This window comes from Crassostrea angulata, chromosome 2 (assembly GCF_025612915.1).
Source record: "Crassostrea angulata isolate pt1a10 chromosome 2, ASM2561291v2, whole genome shotgun sequence".
Taxonomy (NCBI): domain Eukaryota; kingdom Metazoa; phylum Mollusca; class Bivalvia; order Ostreida; family Ostreidae; genus Magallana; species Magallana angulata.
In genome coordinates, this window is record NC_069112.1 from 53253519 (window position 1) to 53274707 (window position 21189).

General features: G+C 33.2%; 1 protein-coding gene across 1 annotated transcript; it reads left to right on the top strand.

The window, feature by feature from the left end:
• The first annotated feature begins 197 nt into the window (after positions 1-197).
• LOC128174488 (fibropellin-1-like) lies at positions 198-19672 on the top strand. Its single transcript, XM_052840033.1, has 9 exons — positions 198-210; positions 1359-1472; positions 1889-2008; positions 3471-3584; positions 4000-4119; positions 5039-5152; positions 5719-5838; positions 16325-16438; positions 19261-19672. The coding sequence occupies exons 1-9, from the start codon at positions 198-200 to the stop codon at positions 19551-19553; spliced, it is 1122 nt and encodes a 373-aa protein (XP_052695993.1). The 3' UTR covers positions 19554-19672.
• The last annotated feature ends 1517 nt before the right edge of the window (positions 19673-21189 follow it).

Consider the following 21189-nt stretch of genomic DNA (forward strand, 5'->3'; position numbering starts at 1 on the left):
TAATATGTACGATTGCATATCTACTTAATCAATCATCTCGGTCTCTGTCGATCTCATTGACTATACATATATGATTACACATTTACTAGTTAACCAGTATTAATTCACTTTCCTGATTCATTCCAAATCATTTTTTACAGATTTATTTCACTAGACTACGTTGATTTAAATTGTTTATTTTTAAGATTAAAGCAACAATGAACTCCAGAAGTCAGATTATTTTGTCGATTGTTTATTAGTTCACCTGAGACACTCTGTTAACCTACGGGATCTGTTTTTTTCTGTCGTCGTTCGTTTATATTTGAGTATTTTCAGCTTCTTTCCAGACTTACTAGATCAAAATTGACTAATTTGGTGTTTAAAATCTAAATGTGGAAGGGAAAAGAAAAATAATTATTAAAATGTGTGACCACTATCCACGAAGGGCGATAGATTTTGAGTCAAGACTGTTAAAATTACCTTTTGTACAAATTATGAAGAAAACATTTTATTACTCCTGGACTTTCAGCAAAGAAACTAAGCACATGCTTACATTTGTATAATGAGCAGGGAGGTCTCTTCTAAAATTGTGATATTCACTGCCCCTTGATAAGCGGTTTAGACCGCGAGGCGAGGTCAATATAGCCATATGGTAACAGCGTATTAAATCTCAGGAAATCTTCTCTTCATCTCCCAAATAAAAATGAAATCAACATTATTTCTGATATGAGATTTGGCGCACGGCGAGTGTGACCGGTCAGCAGATGATGCTTACTCTTTCTAGGCACCTGATCCGACCTATATCATTTTGAAGGTCCGTTTTGCTGTGCTATGAATTTGTATTTCGTTTTATGGATTTTTGTGATGGTTGACAGTTTGTTATTGTCATTTTTTTATTTCAAGATTTTCTTTAATAATATCATAAACACTTTAGAAAAATCTAAATGCAATATAATGATTTTAATGATATTGTACAATCATTCGTCCCTTGGTAAAGGGTTCAGACCCTAAGGCGGGTCAATTATTGCCAAACAGAAAAATGTATACATCTTTGTGATATTTTTAGTATTTCATTGACGAAGGATATTAAGTTAATGCATTTGATGTTGTGTCCATAATGCTGTCATCTAAAATTGTTAAATTAAAGACGATGAAACAGGGGTTCAGGTTTTTTTTTTTAAATACGGGGGGGGGGGTGGGTGGGAGTTGTAAGGGGGGAGGGGCAAATAGGGCCACGTAGAAGACACCTATATTAGAATAATTCATGTCATATTAACAATGTATGTCATCTACTTAATCTTAAACTATCATATTCAGTATTTTTATCTATATTGATCTAAACTTTCTTTAAAAATAAATAAATATCTGTATTCTTGAAGATATCAACGAGTGCTCGGATTCTCCATGCAATTACGATGCCACATGCTACAACACACCTGGTTCATTCGACTGTTGTTGTGCAGCTGGATGGACGGGGCCCCAATGTGATATAGGTAAACTACAGCCACATGTTAGTTTGTGAAGTTTCACTTTGTATGCTTTAATGTTGACACTTCTTAAAATCTTTTGTCGTCAGTTAAAAAGACAGTCAATTTTGATTTTGGGTACATTCTATAAATTGCCTAATCCAAGTCAAAGACAATTTTTGAAAATTTTGATGTATTAAAGATTGATCAGATGCTGGTTTTCAGAAAATGGGCTTTTTATGTAAATTTTTGCTTATGCCCAAAGACAAACATTTAATTGAAATGGGTAAATGAAACAAATTAAACGTAAAAAAAACCTTTTTTTCGTAAAAATATAATTTTTTTGAAATAAAAAAAAGTATGCATGTACTCATGTAACACGTATGTAGGTTTCCGTATTAAAAATTGTTTTATTTCTATTGTCTCAATATTTACATGTTTAGATATCGACGAATGTACGGCAAATCCTTATCTGTGTCAGAACGGAGGAAGTTGCCTGAACAAACAGGGGTCATTCGAGTGTACGTGTGCAGAAGGATGGACAGGGTCACTTTGTACTGAAGGTAGTTAAATCAGTTTTTCTTTCATTGACGCTCACTGTAGCATTGTAATCATTCCGATTCTTACCTTTTTTACAGTAACACAATTACCATCTGTTTGAAATACGATAATATGTACGATTGCATCTCTACTTAATCAATCATCTCGGTCTCTGTCGATCTCATTGACTATACATATATGATTACACATTTACTAGTTAACCAGTATTAATTCACTTTCCTGATTCATTCAAAATAATTTTTTTACAGATTTATTTAATTAGACTACATTGATTTAAATTGTTTATTTTTAAGATTAAAACAACAATGAACTCTAGAAGTCAGCCTATTTTGTCGATTGTTTATTAGGTCCCCCGAGTCACTCTGTTTACCTTCGGGATCTGTTTTTTCTGCCATCGTTCGTTTATATTTGTGTATTTTCAGCTTCTTTCCAGAAACTATTAGATCCAAATTGACTAATTTGGTGTTTAAAATCTAAATGTGGAAGGGAAAAGAAAAATAATTATTAAAATGTGTGACCACTATCCATGAAGGGCGATAGATTTTGAGTCAAGACTGTTAAAATTACCTTTTGTACAAATTATGAAGAAAACATTTTATTACTCCTGGACTTTCAGCAAAGAAACTAAGCACATGCATACATTTGTATAATGAGCAGGGAAGTCTCTTCTAAAATTGTGATATTCACTGCCCCTTGATAAGCGGTTAGACCGCGAGGCGAGGTCAATATAGCCATATGGTAACAGCGTATTAAATCTCAGGAAATCTTCTCTTCATCTCCCAAATAAAAATGAAATCAACATTATTTCTGATATGAGATTTGGCGCACGGCGAGTGTGACCGGTCAGCAGAGGATGCTTACTCTTTCTAGGCACCTGATCCGACCTATATCATTTTGAAGGTCCGTTTTGCTGTGCTATGAATTTGTATTTCGTTGTATGGATTTTTGTGATGGTTGACAGTTTGTTAATGTCATTTTTTCATTTCAAGATTTTCTTTCATAATATCATAAACACTTTAGAAAAATCTAAATGCAATTTAATGATTTTAATGATATTGTTCAATCATTGGTCCCTTGGTAAAGGTTTCAGGCCCTAAGGCGGGTCAATTATTGCCAAACAGAAAAATGTATACATCTTTGTGAGATTTTTTGAGCATTTCAAAGACAAAAGAAATTAAGTAATGCATTTGATGTTGTGTCCATAAAAGCTGTCATCTAAAATTGTTAAATTAAAGACGATGAAACAGGGGTTCAGGTTATTTTTTTAATACGGGGGGGGGGGGGGTGGGAGTTGTAAGGGGGGAGGGGCAAATAGGGCCACGTAGAAGACACCTATATTAGAATAATTCATGTCATAATAACAATATAGGTCATCTACTTAATCTTAAACTATCATATTCAGTATTTTTATCTATATTGATCTAAACTTTCTTTAAAAATAAATAAATATCTGTATTCTTGAAGATATCAACGAGTGCTCGGATTCTCCATGCAATTACGATGCCACATGCTACAACACACCTGGTTCATTCGACTGTTGTTGTGCAGCTGGATGGACGGGGCCACAATGTGATATAGGTAAACTACAGCCACATGTTAGTTTGTGAAGTTTCACTTTGTATGCTTTAATGTTGACACTTCTTAAAATATTTTGTCGTCAGTTAAAAAGACAGTCAATTTTGATTTTGGGTACATTCTATAAATTGCCTAATCCAAGTCAAAGACAATTTTTGAAAATTTTGATGTTTTAAAGATTGATCAGATGCTGGTTTTCAGAAAATGGGCTTTTTATGTAAATTTTTGCTTATGCCCAAAGACAAACATTTAATTGAAATGGGTAAATGAAACAAATTACACGTTAAAAAACCTTTTTTTCGTAAAAATATAATTTTTTTGAAATAAAAAAAAGTATGCATGTACTCATGTAACACGTATGTAGGTTTCCGTATTAAAAATTGTTTTATTTCTATTGTCTCAATATTTACATGTTTAGATATCGACGAATGTACAGCAAATCCTTATCTGTGTCAGAACGGAGGAAGTTGCCTGAACAAACAGGGGTCATTCGAGTGTACGTGTGCAGAAGGATGGACAGGGTCACTTTGTACTGAAGGTAGTTAAATCAGTTTTTCGTTCATTGACGCTCACTGTAGCATTGTAATCATTCCGATTCTTACCTTTTTTACAGTAACACAATTACCATCTGTTTGAAATACGATAATATGTACGATTGCATCTCTACTTAATCAATCATTTCGGTCTCTGTCGATCTCATTGACTATACATATAAGTTTAAACATGAACTATTTAACCAGTATTAATTCACTTTCCTGATTTATTCAAAATGTTTTTTTACAGATTTATTTAACTAGACTACATTGATTTAAATTGTTTTTTTTTTAAGATTAAAACAATGAACTCCAGAACTCGGCCTATTTTGTCGATTGTTTATTAGGTCACCTGAGGCACTCTGTTAAACCACGGGATCTGTTTTTTTTCTGTCGTCGTTCGTCTATATTTGAGTATATTCAGCTTCTTTCCAGACACTACTAGATCAAAATTGACTAATTTGGTGTATAGAATCTAAATGTATAAGGGAAAGGAAAAATAATTAATAAAATGTGTGACCACTATCCACGAAGGGCGATAGATTTTGAGTCAAGACTGTTAAAATTACCTTTTGTACAAATTATGAAGAAAACATTTTATTACTCCTGGACTTTCAGCAAAGAAACTAAGCACATGCATACATTTGTATAATGAGCAGGGAAGTCTCTTCTAAAATTGTGATATTCACGGCCCCTTGATAAGCGGTTTAGACCGCGAGGCGAGGTCAATATAGTCATATGGTAACAGCGTATTAAATCTCAGGAAATCTTCTCTTCATCTTCCAAATAAAAATGACATGAACATTATTTCTGATATGAGATTTGGCGCACTGCGAGTGTGACCGGTCAGCAGAGGAGGCAGTACTTTTATCTATATTGATCTAAACTTTCTTTAAAAATAAATAAATATCTGTATTCTTGAAGATATCAACGAGTGCTCGAATTCTCCATGCAAAAACGATGCCACATGCTACAACACACCTGGTTCATTCGACTGTTGTTGTGCAGCTGGATGGACGGGGCCACAATGTGATATAGGTAAACTGCAGCCACATGTTAGTTTGTGAAGTTTCACTTTGTATGCTTTAATGTTGACACTTCTTAAACTATTTTGTCGTCAGTTAAAAAGACAGTCAATTTTGGTTTTTGGTACATTCTATAAATTGCCTAATCCAAGTCAAAGACAATTTTTGAAAATTTTGATGTTTTAAAGATTGATCAGTAAGTCTTTCTAGTGCTTTTTTTAATAATAATTTTTATAAAGTTATTCATAATGTCTAGTTTTTGTGAATATTTTTTAAATCAAATTATAAATTAAAAAAATCTAACAAATCGATTTTTGAAATTCATAGGCGTTTTATTACTTGATGCACAGATGCTGGTTTTCAGAAAATGGGCTTTTTATGTAAATTTTCGTTTATGCCCAAAGACAAACATTTAAATGAAATGGGTAAATGAAACAAATTACACGTAAACAAAACTTTTTTTGTAAAAATATAATTTTTTTTGAAATAGAAAAAAGTATGCATGTACTCATGTAACACGTATAGGTTTCCGTATTAAAAATTGTTTTATTTCTATTGTCTCAATATTTACATGTTTAGATATTGACGAATGTACGGCAAATCCTTATCTGTGTCAGAACGGAGGAAAATGCCTGAACAAACTGGGGTCATTCGAGTGTACGTGTGCAGAAGGATGGACAGGGTCACTTTGTACTGAAGGTAGTTAAATCAGTTTTTCGTTACAGTAACACAATTACCATCTGTTTGAAATACGATAATGTGTACGATTGCATCTCTACTTTATCAATCATCTCGGTCTCTGTCGATCTCATTGACTATACATATATGATTACACATTTACTTGTTAACCAGTATTAATTCACTTTCCTGATTCATTCAAAATGATTTTTTTACAGATTTTTTTAGCTACACTGAATTGATTTAAAGTGTTTAGTTTAAAGATTTAAACAACAATCAACTCCAAAACTCAGCCTGTTTTGTCGATTGTTTATTAGGTCACCTGAGACACTCTGTTAACCTACGGGATTTGGAGGTTTTGTCCCTCGCCGCTCTCATGCCTACAAATTTTGACGGATTTTCATTAAATTTATACCAAATGTTTATACCACTATTTCCTTGGTCAAGTTCGAAAATCAGCATTGGTCGATACTTTTTGTTGGAGTTATGGGCTTTGACCACATTAATGTCTCCCTTTTATCCAAAAATTGACCTTGTAAGCGCTCTTATGCCTACAAATTTTGACGGATTTACATTAAATTTATACCAAGTTCCTAAATCAGCCTTGGTCGATACAAGTATACTGCTTGACCGGCGGGAGACCCAGGAATTCTATTCTTGTTTTTCTGTCGTCGTTTGTTTTTTAAGGTCTTCCGTTTCCAACGGAAGACCTTATTGTTTTCGTACTGTTTCTAATTATTATTAAGGTCTTCCGTTTCCAGCGGAAGACCTTATTGTTTTCGTACTGTTTTTCATTATAAAGGTCTTCCGTTTCCAACGGAAGACCTTATTGCTTTTCTTAGGTTTCTTTTTCCCTATTATTATTATTATTTTTTTTTTTCTTACCGATTTTGTGCACGCGATTTCTCGGAAACGGCTCAACTGATTTACGTCAAATTTTCAATTCTGATAGGTATTGGTCTGAACCTTGTTGGAAAATTTTTTTGTTGATGACGTCACTTCCTGTCTTGAGATATCGTGGATTTATCAGTTTTTATAGGGGTATTTTGTGCGGAGAACTCCTCTTTTACTATTAAAGATATGATGTTGAACTTTTCAGGGCTGATAGACGAAAGACTGAAATAGTGTCTAATGGTCATTAAACATCTTTATCTCAAAGAGCGCCGAAGCTCGCCCGAGCTTGAAAATTAAGATTAAAAAGGCGTCATGATTTTTCTTGGTTTTCTTTAAATATCTCTTTTCTTGAAAGCATTTTGTTAAATCATGTAGAACAAAAAAACTTAATTAAATCAAGAGCTTTCATTTCAGATCATGAAAAAGGTGCTGGCCCTTAAAATTAGGGGCTGAGGGGGCTCTAAAGTCTTTTAATGATAACTTTTTACCGTGAAATATTTTGTGATGCGTTATAGAAGCAATTATGTTCATTCTAAGGTTATTTACCTATACATGGCAATCATTTACTCCTATGTTACGTAATTAGGGATTTTAAGGGGCCAGAAGTCCAAAACTTTAATGCTTAATATCTCAAAATGAAGAAACATTTGGATAAGCAATATTGAACAAAAGATGCTCAAAATATTGAGCTTAACAATCTGAAACCATAATTTCCTTGTTATGCGGTCCCTAAAAGGAGTTACAGGGTCGGCCCCTACGACGACCCTCTCCAGATATCTCGAGAACGGTACAAAATTTGTAAACACTTTTTGAACAAAATGTGTTTGAATTGACAAGAGCTTTCATTTGAAATCATAAAAAGGGGGCTGTCCCTTAAAATTAGGGACTGAGGGGGCTCTAAAATCTTTTAATGATAACCTTTTACCGTGAAATATTTTTTGATGCGTTATAGAAGCAATTATGTTCATTCTAAGGTTATTTACCTATACATGGCAATCATTTACTCCTATGTTACGTAATTAGGGATTTTAAGGGGCCAGACGTCCAAAACTTTAATGCTTAATATCTCAAAATGAAGAAACATTTGGATAAGCAATATTGAACAAAAGATGCTTAAAATATTGAACTTAACAATAATCAACTATAATTTCTTTGTTATGCGGTCCCTAAAAGGAGTTACAGGGTCGGCCCCTAACATGACCCTCTCAAAATATCTCAAGAACGTACAAAATTTGTAATTACTTGTTGAACAAAAAGTGTTTGAATTGACAAGAGCTTTCATTTGAAATCATGAAAAAGGTGCTGGCCCTTCCAATAAGGGGCTGAGGGGGCTCTAAAGTATTTTAATGATAACGTTTTACTGTTAAATATTTTGTGATACGTTATAGAAGCGATTATGTTCATTCTAATGTAATGTACCTGTACATGGCAATCATTTACTCTTATAATACGTAATTAGGGATTTTAAGGGGCCAGAAGTCTAAGGCTTTAATGCTCAATATCTCAAAATGGAGGAAAACTTTGGAAAGCAATATTTAACAAAAGATGATAAAAATATTGAGCTTAACAATGTACAACAATATATTGTTTTTATCTGGACCCTAAAAGGAGTATAAGGACCGGATATCAAAACAATTTTTCCCAGATATCTCAAAAACGGTAACCAATTTCTAAATACTTATTAGTGGTACACAAAAATACCTTTTGATTAAAATGAATGAATAGGAGCTGATCCCTCAAATAAGGGACACCAAAGGGATAGATAGTCTTTCACCCATTACTCATAGATCCCGCCTCCTTTTCCGGATACGTTTCGCTGATGAAGGTCAAGAGTAAGGTCATTCCATATTCTAAAAATCGGACGGAAGACCTCCTCGTTGCTCGCAACGAGATCGTGTCTAGTTATTATTATTATTTATTATTATTATTATTTTTTCCAAATTTTGTGCACGAGATTTCTCGGAATCTATTCGACCGATCTCAACCATTTTTTCACAGATGTTAGGGCGTGATCTAAACTTCATACATTTTTCGGCCATTTTGTATTTTTTGACGACCCATTTTGTGCAGCTATAAACTCGGAAACCATAAGAGATATGAATATAAAATTTTCAGGATAGGTAGACGATAGTTTGAAGTTGTGCAGCATGTAGTTGTTTAATGCCTGTTGCGCCATTTCTTGGAGCTCGCCTGGGCACGAAAATTGGGTACGAATTTTCATTCAAAATTTTCACACTTTTTGATTTATATCTTTCTATCAGTTGATATTTTGTTAAGATATATATAACAAAAGTGGTAGAGAATCAAAAGTTCTTTCCAACAAAATTAAGAAAAAGGGGCTGGCCCCTTTATTTAGGGGCCAAGGCACTCTTAAACTCTATTACAAATAACTTAAAAACGATAAAGATTTTGTAATGCATTATAGAAGCAAAGTTGTTGATTGTAACAATATCTATCAGGAAAAATTATTGCCACGCCCATTGGTTACGTAATTAGGGATTTTTAGGGGCCAGAGTACTTAAACTTTGACGCAATATATCTAGAGAAGGAGACATATTTTGCTAAGCATCGTAGAAGCGAAAATGCTTGCATTGATAATTCTCATCGATTCCATCAATCAAAATACCAATGTCTGTCCCCATTAAGGATCTAGAGGGCTGGCCCCTTAAATATACAAATATTTGTATCTCAAAAATGATAAACAATTTTAAATAGGTGCAAGAACAAAAAATGTTAAAATTTGTAAGACCTTTCGATTGAATTCAAGAAAAAGGGGCTGGCCCCTTAAATTAGGGGCCAAGAGACTCGTAAACTCTATTACAGATAACTTAAAAATGATAAAGATTTTGTAATGCATTATAGAAGCAAAGTTGTTGATCGTAACAATATCTCTCAGGAAAAATCATTGCCACGCCCATTTGTTACGCAATTAAGGATTTTTAGGGGCCAGAGTACTTAAACTTTGACGCAATATATCTAGAGAAGAAGACATATTTTGTTAAGCATCATAGAAGAGAAAATTCTTGCATTGATGATTCTCATCGATTCCATCATTCAAAATAACAATGTATGTCCCCATTAAGGATCTAGAGGGCTGCCCCTAAAATATTCAAACATTTGTATGTCAAAAATGATAAACAATTTTAAATAGGTGTAAGAACAAAATATGTTAGACTTTGTGAGAACTTTCGATTGAATTCAAGAAAAAGGGGCTGGCCCCTTAAATTAGGGGCCAAGAGACTCGTAAACTCTATCACTGATAACTTAAAAATGATAAAGATTTTGTAATGCATTATAGAAGCAAAGTTGTTGATCGTTACAATATTTATCAGGAAAAATCATTGCCACGCCAATTTGTTACGTAATTAAGGATTTTTAGGGGCCAGAGTACTTAAACTTTGACGCAATATATCTAGAGAAAAAGACATATTTTGTTAAGCATCATAGAAGAGAAAATTCTTGCATTGATGATTCTCATCGATTCCATCATTCAAAATAACAATGTATGTCCCCATTAAGGATCTAGAGGGCTGCCCCTAAAATATTCAAACATTTGTATGTCAAAAATGATAAACAATTTTAAATAGGTGTAAGAACAAAATATGTTAGACTTTGTGAGAACTTTCGATTGAATTCAAGAAAAAGGGGCTGGCCCCTTAAATTAGGGGCCAAGAGACTCGTAAACTCTATCACTGATAACTTAAAAATGATAAAGATTTTGGAATGCATTATAGAAACAAAGTTGTTGGTCGTAATAATATCAGTTTGTAAAACTCATTTCCAAACCAATTGATGACATAATTAGAGATATTAGGGGACTAAAATCTTAAACCTTAAATATGCTGTATGTGAAAAAGCAAAACTCTTTGTTTAGCATTTCAAGGGATATTGACAATGTTATGCATTTTCTGAGAGGGAGTGGTTAAGAGGGGAATTCTAAATTTTCATTGATATTTTAATCTTATCGTTTAAAAATTGAACGGAAGACCTACTCGTTACTCGTAACGAGATCGTATCTAGTTATTATTATTTTTTTCCACAAAATTTGTGCACGCGATATCTCTAAAACTATTCGGCCGATTTCGACCATTTTTTCACAGATGATTGCCAGTGGTCATAATTCTAGAAGTTTTTTGAAATTTTGAAATCGTCACTTCCGGTTCCGATTTACGGCCGATTTTGTAAGTTTTTACGACCCATTTTGTGCAGACATAAACTCAGAGACTATAAGAGATATAAATATGAAATTTTCAGGATAGGTAGACCATAGTTTGAAGATGTGCAGAACGTATTTTTTTTGCGCCAGTGGCGCCATTCCTTTGAGCTCGCCTAGGCTCGAAAATTGGATACGAATTTTGCATCAAAAACTTCATACATTTTGATCTGTATCTTTTCATCAGTTAATATTTTGTTAAGACATATATAACAAAAGTGGTAGATAATCAAAAGTTCTTTCCAACAAATTTAAGAAAAAGGGGCTGGCCCCTTTATTTAGGGGCCAAAACACTTATAAACTCTAATACAAATAACTTAAAAACGATAAAGATTTTGTAATGCATTATAGAAGCAAAGTTGTTGATCGTACCAATATCTATTAGAAAAAATCATTGCCACGCCCATTTAATACGTAATTAGGGATTTTTAGGGGCCAGAGTATTTAAACTTTGACGCAATATAACTAGAAAAGTAAAAATATTTTGTTAGACATCGTAGAAGAGAAAATGTTTGAATTTATTATTTAAATCGATTCCACTTATCACAACACGAATTTCCGTCCCCATTAGGGATCTAGAGGGCTGGCCCCTTAAATATTCAAACATTTGTATCTCAAAAATGATAAACAATTTTTAATAGATGTAAGAACAAAAAATGTTAGAATTTGTAAGACCTTTCGATTGAATTCAAGAAAAAGGGGCTGGCCCCTTAAATTAGGGGCCAAGACACTCGTTAACTCTATTACAGATAACTTAAAAATGATAAAGATTTCGTAATGCATTATAGAAGCAAAGTTGTTGATCGTAACAATATCTATCAGGAAAAATCATTGCCACGCCTATTTATTACGTAATTAGGGATTTTTAGGGGCCAGAGTACTTAAACTTTGACGCAATATATCTAGAGAAGGAGACATATTTTGCTAAGCATCGTAAAAGATAAATGCTTGCGTTGATAATGCTACAGTACCCGCAACGTTATTTTTTACAATCCTATCCTATCGTATCGTGTATCAATCCTATCGTATCGTGCGTGTATACTGTTCTATCGTGCGTTAATCCTATCCTTTCGTGCGTGTATACTGTTCTATCGTGCGTTAATGCTATCCTATCGTGCGTGAATCCTATCAGGTTTATCGTTTAATTTCAACAATTCTTCCGTTTATCCTATCGTGTTAATCGTTTAGTGCCTTTTTATAAGCAAGTACATTTATTACAAAGTCGCAACTCGTTCGATGCGCCGTATACGACTATTTATCGAACAAGAATTGTAAAATCCTATCCAACATTCCGTCAGGATACTAATTTTTAAATTTTTTAGATCAAAATTAACCAATATTATATGTAAATCATATCTGTTAACATTGAAAATGAAAAAGGAAGTTCTTAGGAACAAGGTAACATATTTACCTGTATATCGTATATATTAAATCGTACGCAGAGTGTATACCTGCGTAAACATTAACTTTTATGCAATATAATTTTTATATTTTCATATTTTACAGAAACAAAACTATTTATGATATAATTTATATTTAATTAAAACCCGAGTTGTATTTTAAACCCGTTATTTATTTACCGTGTGATATTTGATTTCAGGCTGAAATTTTCTCGGCAATCAGCTAGGGTGTGTGGTAATGAAAACAATGTTAACAAATCGTACGCGGAATGTGTATCTGCGTAAATATTTATTTAAATTGCCTGTAATAATTCGTTTTTAATGCATCATTTTCTTATACAGAAAGAAATGTACTTACTGTATGATAGATTTTATATTTACTTTATACAAGAGTTGGATTAATATAATTAAACCCGCTATTTTCCGAGTGATTTAATCTCGGGCTGAAATATTCGCGGCGATCGGCTAGGGTGTTCGGTAATGAACACAATACAGAAAATTTATTGATCATTAAAGCTCAAAATTTTAATTCAAAAAAAAAATTAACTTGTCATTTTTATACATTCTATAAATGATGCAGCGATGATTAACAACTCGGCAAATGTTACTGAAAAGAAATTCTACATAAATCTTTATTTGTACGTGTTCTCTCTCAAATTCTGCCATTATCAGTTTGTTCGTAAATATCGTTTAAATCGATCATACGTTTATCATGAACATCGTTTATCCTTTCCTATCATGTATCAATCCTATCATATCGTGCGTGTATACTGTTCTATCGTGCGTTAATCCTATCCTTTCGTGCGTGTATACTGTTCTATCGTGCGTTAATGCTATCCTATCGTGCGTGAATCCTATCCTATCGTTTATCTTGTAAAAAATAACGTTGCGGGTACTGTAATCGATTCCATCAATCAAAACACCAATATCTGTCCCCATTAAGGATCTAGAGGGCTGGCCCCTTAAATATTCAATCATTTGTATCTCAAATATGATCAACAATTTTAGATACGTGTAATAACAAAAAATGTTAGAATTTGTGAGACATTTCGACCGAATTCAAGAAAAAGGGGCTGGACCCTTAAATTAGGGGCCAAGCCACTCGTAAAGTCTTTTTCATATACCTTTAAAACCATAAAGATTTTATTATGCATTACAGAAACAAAGTTGATCATAGCTATATCAGTTTGTAAAACGCATTGCCACACCCATTGATGACGTAATTATTGATTTTAGGGGACTAAACTCTTAAATCTTTAATATGCAAAATGTGAAAAAGCAAAACACTTTGTTATGCATTTTAAAGGATATTGACAATCGTATACATTATCTGAAAGGGAGTGTTTGAGGTGGAATTCAGAAATTTTATTGATATTTTAATCGTATCGTTTAAAAATTGAACGGAAGACCTACTCGTTACTCGTAAAGAGATCGTATCTAGTATTTATATTACATTTTCAGTTTCTTTCCTGGAACTGCTAGATTTTAGCATCTAAATGTGTAAGGAACAGGAAGATAAAATTATTAAATTTGTGATCACTTTGCATGAAGGACGATAGATTTTGAATAAAGACTGTTTAAATTACGATATGTTAAAATTGAGAAGAATTTTTTTTTGTACTTCTGGACATTCAGCAGAGAACATACGCACATGGATATAATGAGCAGGGACGCCTCTTCTCAAATTGTGACATGCACGGCCCTTTGATAAAGGGTTTAAACCGCGAGGCGAGGTCAATATAACTATATTTTAAAAAAGTTTTAAATCTCAGAAAGTATAATTTTTAACTCCCAAATGAAAATGAAATAAACTGAATGCAGGATGTCCTTGAAGACCAGTGCGCAGATTACGCAATTCATGGCTCATAAGTCAGAGGTTTAAGCCCTAGGCAGGGGAAGGGGTGGTCACTATTGTATATATCGGAAAAATATTGATCTTATAAAATATTTTTCTCTACTTCCACAAAAGTGGAAACATATACGATAAATTTGTTATGACGCCTATGAAGATTCCGTTTTTAGTTTTGAAATTCAAAGCTTCTTGGTCAGAGGGTTCAGGCGTTAGGGCGGGTCCTATATGCCCATAAAGTGAAAAAATATTGAATTTTATACTCTGTTGAGGATTACCCCAAGTGATGGGCAAATCTGAAAAAAAAGACCGTGGTACTATGTCAGAGTTTTTTAAAAGCATTCCATGTAAAAATCTTGTATTTAGGATTACTCATTGCAATCAAACTTTTTGTTTCATAATGGTACTCACAGGTTTGGAAAAATCAAAATCCCCTCTCCCCCCCCCCCCCCCATTTTTTTTTTGAGAAGTAAAAAGCGAACTAGAAAGATTGCACAATCAGTATGCACTGGTCCGAGCTGAGAAGGCAAGTAACAACAAAGCAGCCTTTTTGAGCAGGAAATACTTAAAAATCGTAAATCGGTTATAGATATCTTCAATATCCCCAATAAAAAAAATAAATACCTTATTTGTACTGGATTCCTAAGCTTCACAAAAGTCCTTACAAACAGAGATATATAGCAGGTTCCAGTTAATGTTCTACCAAACCTCTCATTTTACTCCTTGCTGACTCCTCACTAAAATTCTCGCAGTAGTGAAAGAGAAACTCTTAGAGTATTGTACAACAATATACTCCAGAAGTGGTGTGAATGAGATGTGGATAATAAAAAATCTAAAGAATTATTAGAAACTTTGAGGTCACAAAATCTTACCAAAATCAAAAGCATCAAAACTTAGACTTTTCAAGGCTTTATACAAACATTCCCCAAATTCAAATCTTAAGCTTTTTGATATTCTCGACAGTTGTTTCTTCAATAAAATTGGAAGTCGTAAAAATGCTTACCTGGTTATTATAAATCTAAAAATAATATTTTGTTAAAAAACCATTCTAATTGCACACACAAGTACTCAGAAGTTACTATTAAAAGATGTTGGAGTTTCTGATAGACAACAGTTAATTCGATAAGCAAGGGCATGCTCTTCGTATGAACAGTTTCTAAGGCGAGACAAGTTACTGACATAGAACTTGATAAAACAGGAAGATCAACTGTCTCGTTTAAAGTCATCTTTTCGTAAGTTCAATGGTCGATACAAAGACCTTGTAATCAAATACTATCTTCAACTGAGTCGCATGCTAATTGACGTTCTTCATCATAATTGTTAACCACAGTTTACACCCAATTTTCTATAGACTTCCGTTTTTTCCCCGAGTACGACAGAGAGCACACAGAGTGTGACCGGTCAACAGAGGACACTCACTCCTCCTATGGACCTGAACCTACCTCTGAAGTTTTCCAGAGGTCCGTGATTGCTGTGCTCTGGACTGTTGTTTGAATACCGAATTGTCCAAGCATTTTTCTCCGTTTTTCCAATCATGATATATTCCCCAAATTACAACATTTTCCCCGATATTGACATTATTTCTGATATGAGATTTGGCGCACGGCGAGTGTGACCGGTCAGTAGAGAATGCTTACTCTGTCTAGGCACCTGTTCCTACCTCATTCATTTTAGAGGACCGTTTTCCTCTGCTATGAATTTGTATTTCGTTTTATGGATTTTTGTGATGGTTGACAGTTTGTTATTGTCATTTTTTAATTTCAAGATTTTCAAGAGATATTTGCTCTGTGTGTATTTTGTTAAAATATGCTAAAGCAAACGTAAATATGATTCTAAAACCTCTCTCTCTCTCTCTCTCTCTCTCTCTTTCTCTCTCTTTCTCGTAATTATGTTCTTGTCTCTATATATTTTATAAAAGACGTCAATATACCTTTGACCTCTCTATTTGTATGAACTGCAAATATGTATAATACAACACTTATAAACGATCATATTCTGAAAGTATTTCAAGAAACATTGATTTATGTAATTGTTATATAATTTACTTTATAAATAACGTTTGAGTAATAAATTATGAAAAATCAATGTCTTTTTTTTTCATAAAGATGAATTATAATTTCAAAGAACGTACAAATCGATACACTATTTCAGATATTGATGAATGTTCGAATGATCCGTGCGATGAACCTTCAAATTGTGTTAACACTCCAGGAAGTTTTGAATGTATATGCTATGGACAACTGATGGAACCTTTCTGTGGAGCAGGTATGGTCAACCAACTTTTATTTATGTGCCTGTTTCGCCTTCCGTTCCATAGGAGAATACATGTCGAGGGATCAATAACTGAAGTTAATTATATCGTATTTTTCTCAAGCCTATGATTTGTCGATTGTTGTCAGGTGACCGTGCTTTAAATTCCGTTATTGACCTTACTATACTAAATCTAGAGATTCATAAAACCTACTATGCTAAAATAGATTTTCATGGCTACATACAGATATTGGCATGTGCGCCTGTATGACGTCACAATAGTGAAATCAACGCCTATACATAATGAACAAAATATTTCACAATTATGGCATTGATTAGTATTATTCTTTTATTTATAGTATCAAAACAATTAAATCCTTTTGATATCGGTCAATTCATGGATTTATAGACTTGCCCGGTATTATAATTTTTCTGCACGACTTGGTGTTTTGTAGGACTGACAATATCCTAAAATAAACATTCAGCGCTAACATTTATATTAATTTTGATGCCTATTAAATTATTTATATGAACGATTTTTGTACCATCGCTTTAAAACCACAATACATGTACATATAAACGTTTTTAAAAAGTAATAGAATATATCGATGGAACAGCCATTAAACATTTCATTAAATTAGTGCATTTCCAGGGCTGAAAAAGTAGTGCCTTGAACTTTTCATAGAAAACTCTCTTTTGAGATCAAACATATTTGATTTCATGATATTTGTTTAAATTTCATATGAAAATGTTTTTGTATTTTTTTCGATCATACAATAATTATTCTATTCAAAACGCGTAGGGACGTTCACTCGAGCTCATACGCCGTGTGTTATTAAAAATTGCCAGTGAATCAGAGCTTGGCAAATTGGTGATGCACACGTGTATTTCTCGCAATGGTAAATTTTTATAACTTCTATTTGTCGACTAGGGTATCTAAATGAATTATGACCAATTTTTATACCACCTATATTTCTATTGACTTTTCATTTTTTGCCCTATACATGTACATATATCGACCTTTTAATAGTCTAAAAACTTTTTAAAAAAATATTTCACTTTTGATTAAATAATGGGAATATTCCGATTTAAAGTGGTGCAAAATGTAATGCAATTACGAATGTATTCAGAAAAGGTATACGTCTCATTCGAAGCTCAGCACTGTCAAGGTTTACTTTGTGGTTGCGCCGACCAGAAAGAACGGGAAATGTTAACTATGACATCATACATAACAACAAGTCGTCAAAATTGCTAATAAAGTAATTTCTAAATGTTATGGTTAAAAAAAAACATTCAAGTACATTGAAAATTACCTATGTGTGCAACGTTGTAGTCAAAAAGTCCAACAACGATAGATATAAATGACTGACTGATCGCGGTGCACTTGTCGATGTGACGTCAAACTGTAAATTTTGACGCATTTTTTTGTATAAAAGGGATCAATCAATTTTTTTTACATGGAAAATGCATTTTATAAATGAACAGAACATGGTCTAAAACAATTGATTTATCATAAAAACCTATTTAGTATGCTTGTTTTGACTCGACATGTGATTTTTTTTAGAGTGTTTGTTATTTCTATTCTAGTGTGTTTAATGTACAGGTCCGATGTGTTTGACATTGGGAAGCCATCTTAATCCGCTTTTTTAAAAGGGCATACACTTAACAGACCATTACGATCTTTTCGATATAAATTAAAGAACATGTTTAATTTATGGAAAATGCTACTGCCTCGATAAAATCTATGGTGTGACGGGGGTCCTCCCTGTTACCAGCACTGATTGATAACTATTGTTTATATTTACAAGTTTATTTACATATTTACAACGAACACAATATATAAGAAACACAGGTTGTATCACAAATGCGTCCTCACTCTTTAACATCAAAACTCATTCTCTCTTGTCTCCCACATGTTCCCTGGGTATGGCCATACCAATTATCTCTCACTCCTCAGACACCCATAACTCAATCGACTGTTCACTTTCATCTGTCAGAACTTAATCATGCACAAAAAAACAAATGACAACTACAGATATTAACTCAGAAATTATAGACTCATGTTTGCTCTCTCTCACTTGCCTAACAAGCTGAAATGATACTGTTGGGAAACAGGGCTACACCGCCTGCGTCGCGCACCTGCAACCTTATCAAACCTTGTATACCACATTTTTTCATCCGAAACTTATTAAAGATAATTTACCCAAGGGGATGGCCCTGTAACAATGGAATGAATTCATAAATACGTAAAATATTAAGCGTAGGTCATATAAGTTTAAACAAGAGCTATTTCTTCGATATTTATTCTAATAAAAGATTAACTCTATGCAAAGCAGCAGCACTTTGTAGAATCTACCAGAAGAGAAGAATTTAATAATTATTTAAATTTTAAATTCAAATAAGGGTATGCCCTTGGAATACTATTTAAATTTGTTTATGACCCTTATTCGGGAGAGTTATCAACACATAACACGTGACTGTCGATTCTGGGGACCACACAAAGTGGTCATACAAAGTAGAATTTTCTATACTATTTCGTTAAAAATCACATTTATATCATGATAATATAATTTTACGTAAATAAGTTGTAATAATAGATGCATCGTTTTATGAACGCTTAAATCCGCTGATATTTTCAAAAGGCAGCCTTAACAGTGCTGCGAGGAAGAAAATACAGATTTTCATAAGGCAGTTCCTTCCAAAAACATTTTTCTATTTATACATGTAGTGCATGTATAAGTTTAATGAATTATGGTAGACTAGAGAAATATCAGGAGTGCTAATGAATGTGGGTCTTTTGTAAAATTAAGTTATGAATTACATTGTTTTCTTTAAAGTGAAAAAGACAGTTATCGTGTGTGAAGGTGGAAAATTGGAATTGCGTTGTCCAGATGGCAAAATAAGCATCCATGAAGCAGTCTTCGGAAGAACAGAAGGTGGAAACGTTTGCCCTCATCCTCAAATCAAGTCAACTGATTGTCAATCTGCTTCATCACTTACAGTAGTAAGAAATAAATGTGAAGGACAAAAAAGCTGTAGTATCACTGTTTCAAACGGTGTTCTCGGTGGAGACCCTTGCCCAGGCACATATAAGTACCTGGAAGTGACGTTTACCTGTGTTGTACAATGAATGTACACGTGACACACGGAATCGTGCATTTGTTCAATATAATTACTAGTAATACAATATACATGTAAGGTATAAAACTTTACATTGTCATTATATTTGAATAAATGCATAAGTGTTTATTGTTATCTTTTATTTTCATTCTAAAACGATACACAATACAACCGTCATTCTTTGTCACTATGTATAGAGCAAACTGTCTTAAACTTTTTGATTTTCATAAAAAAGGTTCTTTAAAATCTCTAGGAAAAGTTTTGTACTAAAATACGAAACCAAAAACATTATATTTCTTACAGATATGGTATGCGTTTGAACTGAAACCCCCCCCCCCAAAAAAAATAACGTTTGGGTTGAAGGGGAAAATAAACTTTAAAAAAACCTCATCACTTGTCACAGTAAGAGCATAATGGGCAACATTCCTCACCTGAACAAAGGTATTTTCTTTTGGGGGGAATTATAAAAATGAAGCTTTAAAACTCTTAGTTATGATTAAACCTACACAAAAATATAAAAAAAAAACGATAGAAAGTAACTGTTCCCTTGATATTAAGAAATGATTATACTTTATATTAATCTCGTAAATTGTGGCTACGTAATTTTTAAGAAAACAAATTTAATTTTTTTTTTATGTTTTTATAATTTAATCCTGGTTGTAACGCAGCAACTGATTGGATAAAAAAGTTTTGTTAAATTTGTATAACCTGGTTTGCACGTCACAGGACACGTCACAACGTCAAAAACGTACTAATCCGCCTGACGTTACCTTTGAATTTTGAACAGGTAAATATCATTTTTAAAAGTAAAATGCACTAAATTTGTATGATAAATAACAAAAAAAATAAAGGAATGAACTCAATATCAACCCAAATTATACTCGTATAACCTGAGCTGGAGCAATTTACGTTTTTTTTAAATCCACTTCGCGGATTAGAAAGCGTTAACTGCCCCAACCTAGGTTATACGAGTATAACTTCTGTAGATATTGAGTTAATTTCTTAAATAATAAACTGTCAATCCCACTTTTGGTCCAAGTATTAGTCTAGGGGTCACAGTTTAGTCAATTTAGAAATTGCCCTATCTAAAAATTGCTTGAATATAAAGTTCACATGATATAGCATTGAAGTTCTTGAGAAGGTTTTTTGCATTTTTTGTATATATCTGAATTCCTATTCTGAACTTTACCACCCCCCCCCCCCCATCGGGCTCAAATACTGGTCCAGAGGATCAAGGTTTTGCCAATCATTATGCTTACAAAGTTATCTCAGAACTGACAAATATTTTGTACTTTAAACTTTGAAACCTTCTAGGGGATTCAGCCTTAGTCAGAGGGTCATAGTTTTAACAGTTTTGAATCTTCACTTTAATTACAAACTTTGTTGCTAACGTTGGCATTTCTTGTCCAGTGGTTATTGACAAGAAGATTATTAAGATCTACAGTCTATGATAACTGCTTTGTGATTATCTCCGGTGAAAAAATGTTTTAGGCCTTAATTCTAGCTACCAAGAATTCCTTTCTCGTAAAGATGATTCGTATCAAGGTTGGTCAAAATCGATCATTAGTTCTATATTGTAGAAAAGAAAACATAAGAAAAATCAGAAAGCGTAAAATATTAACGGACGAACTGACATACAGACAAAG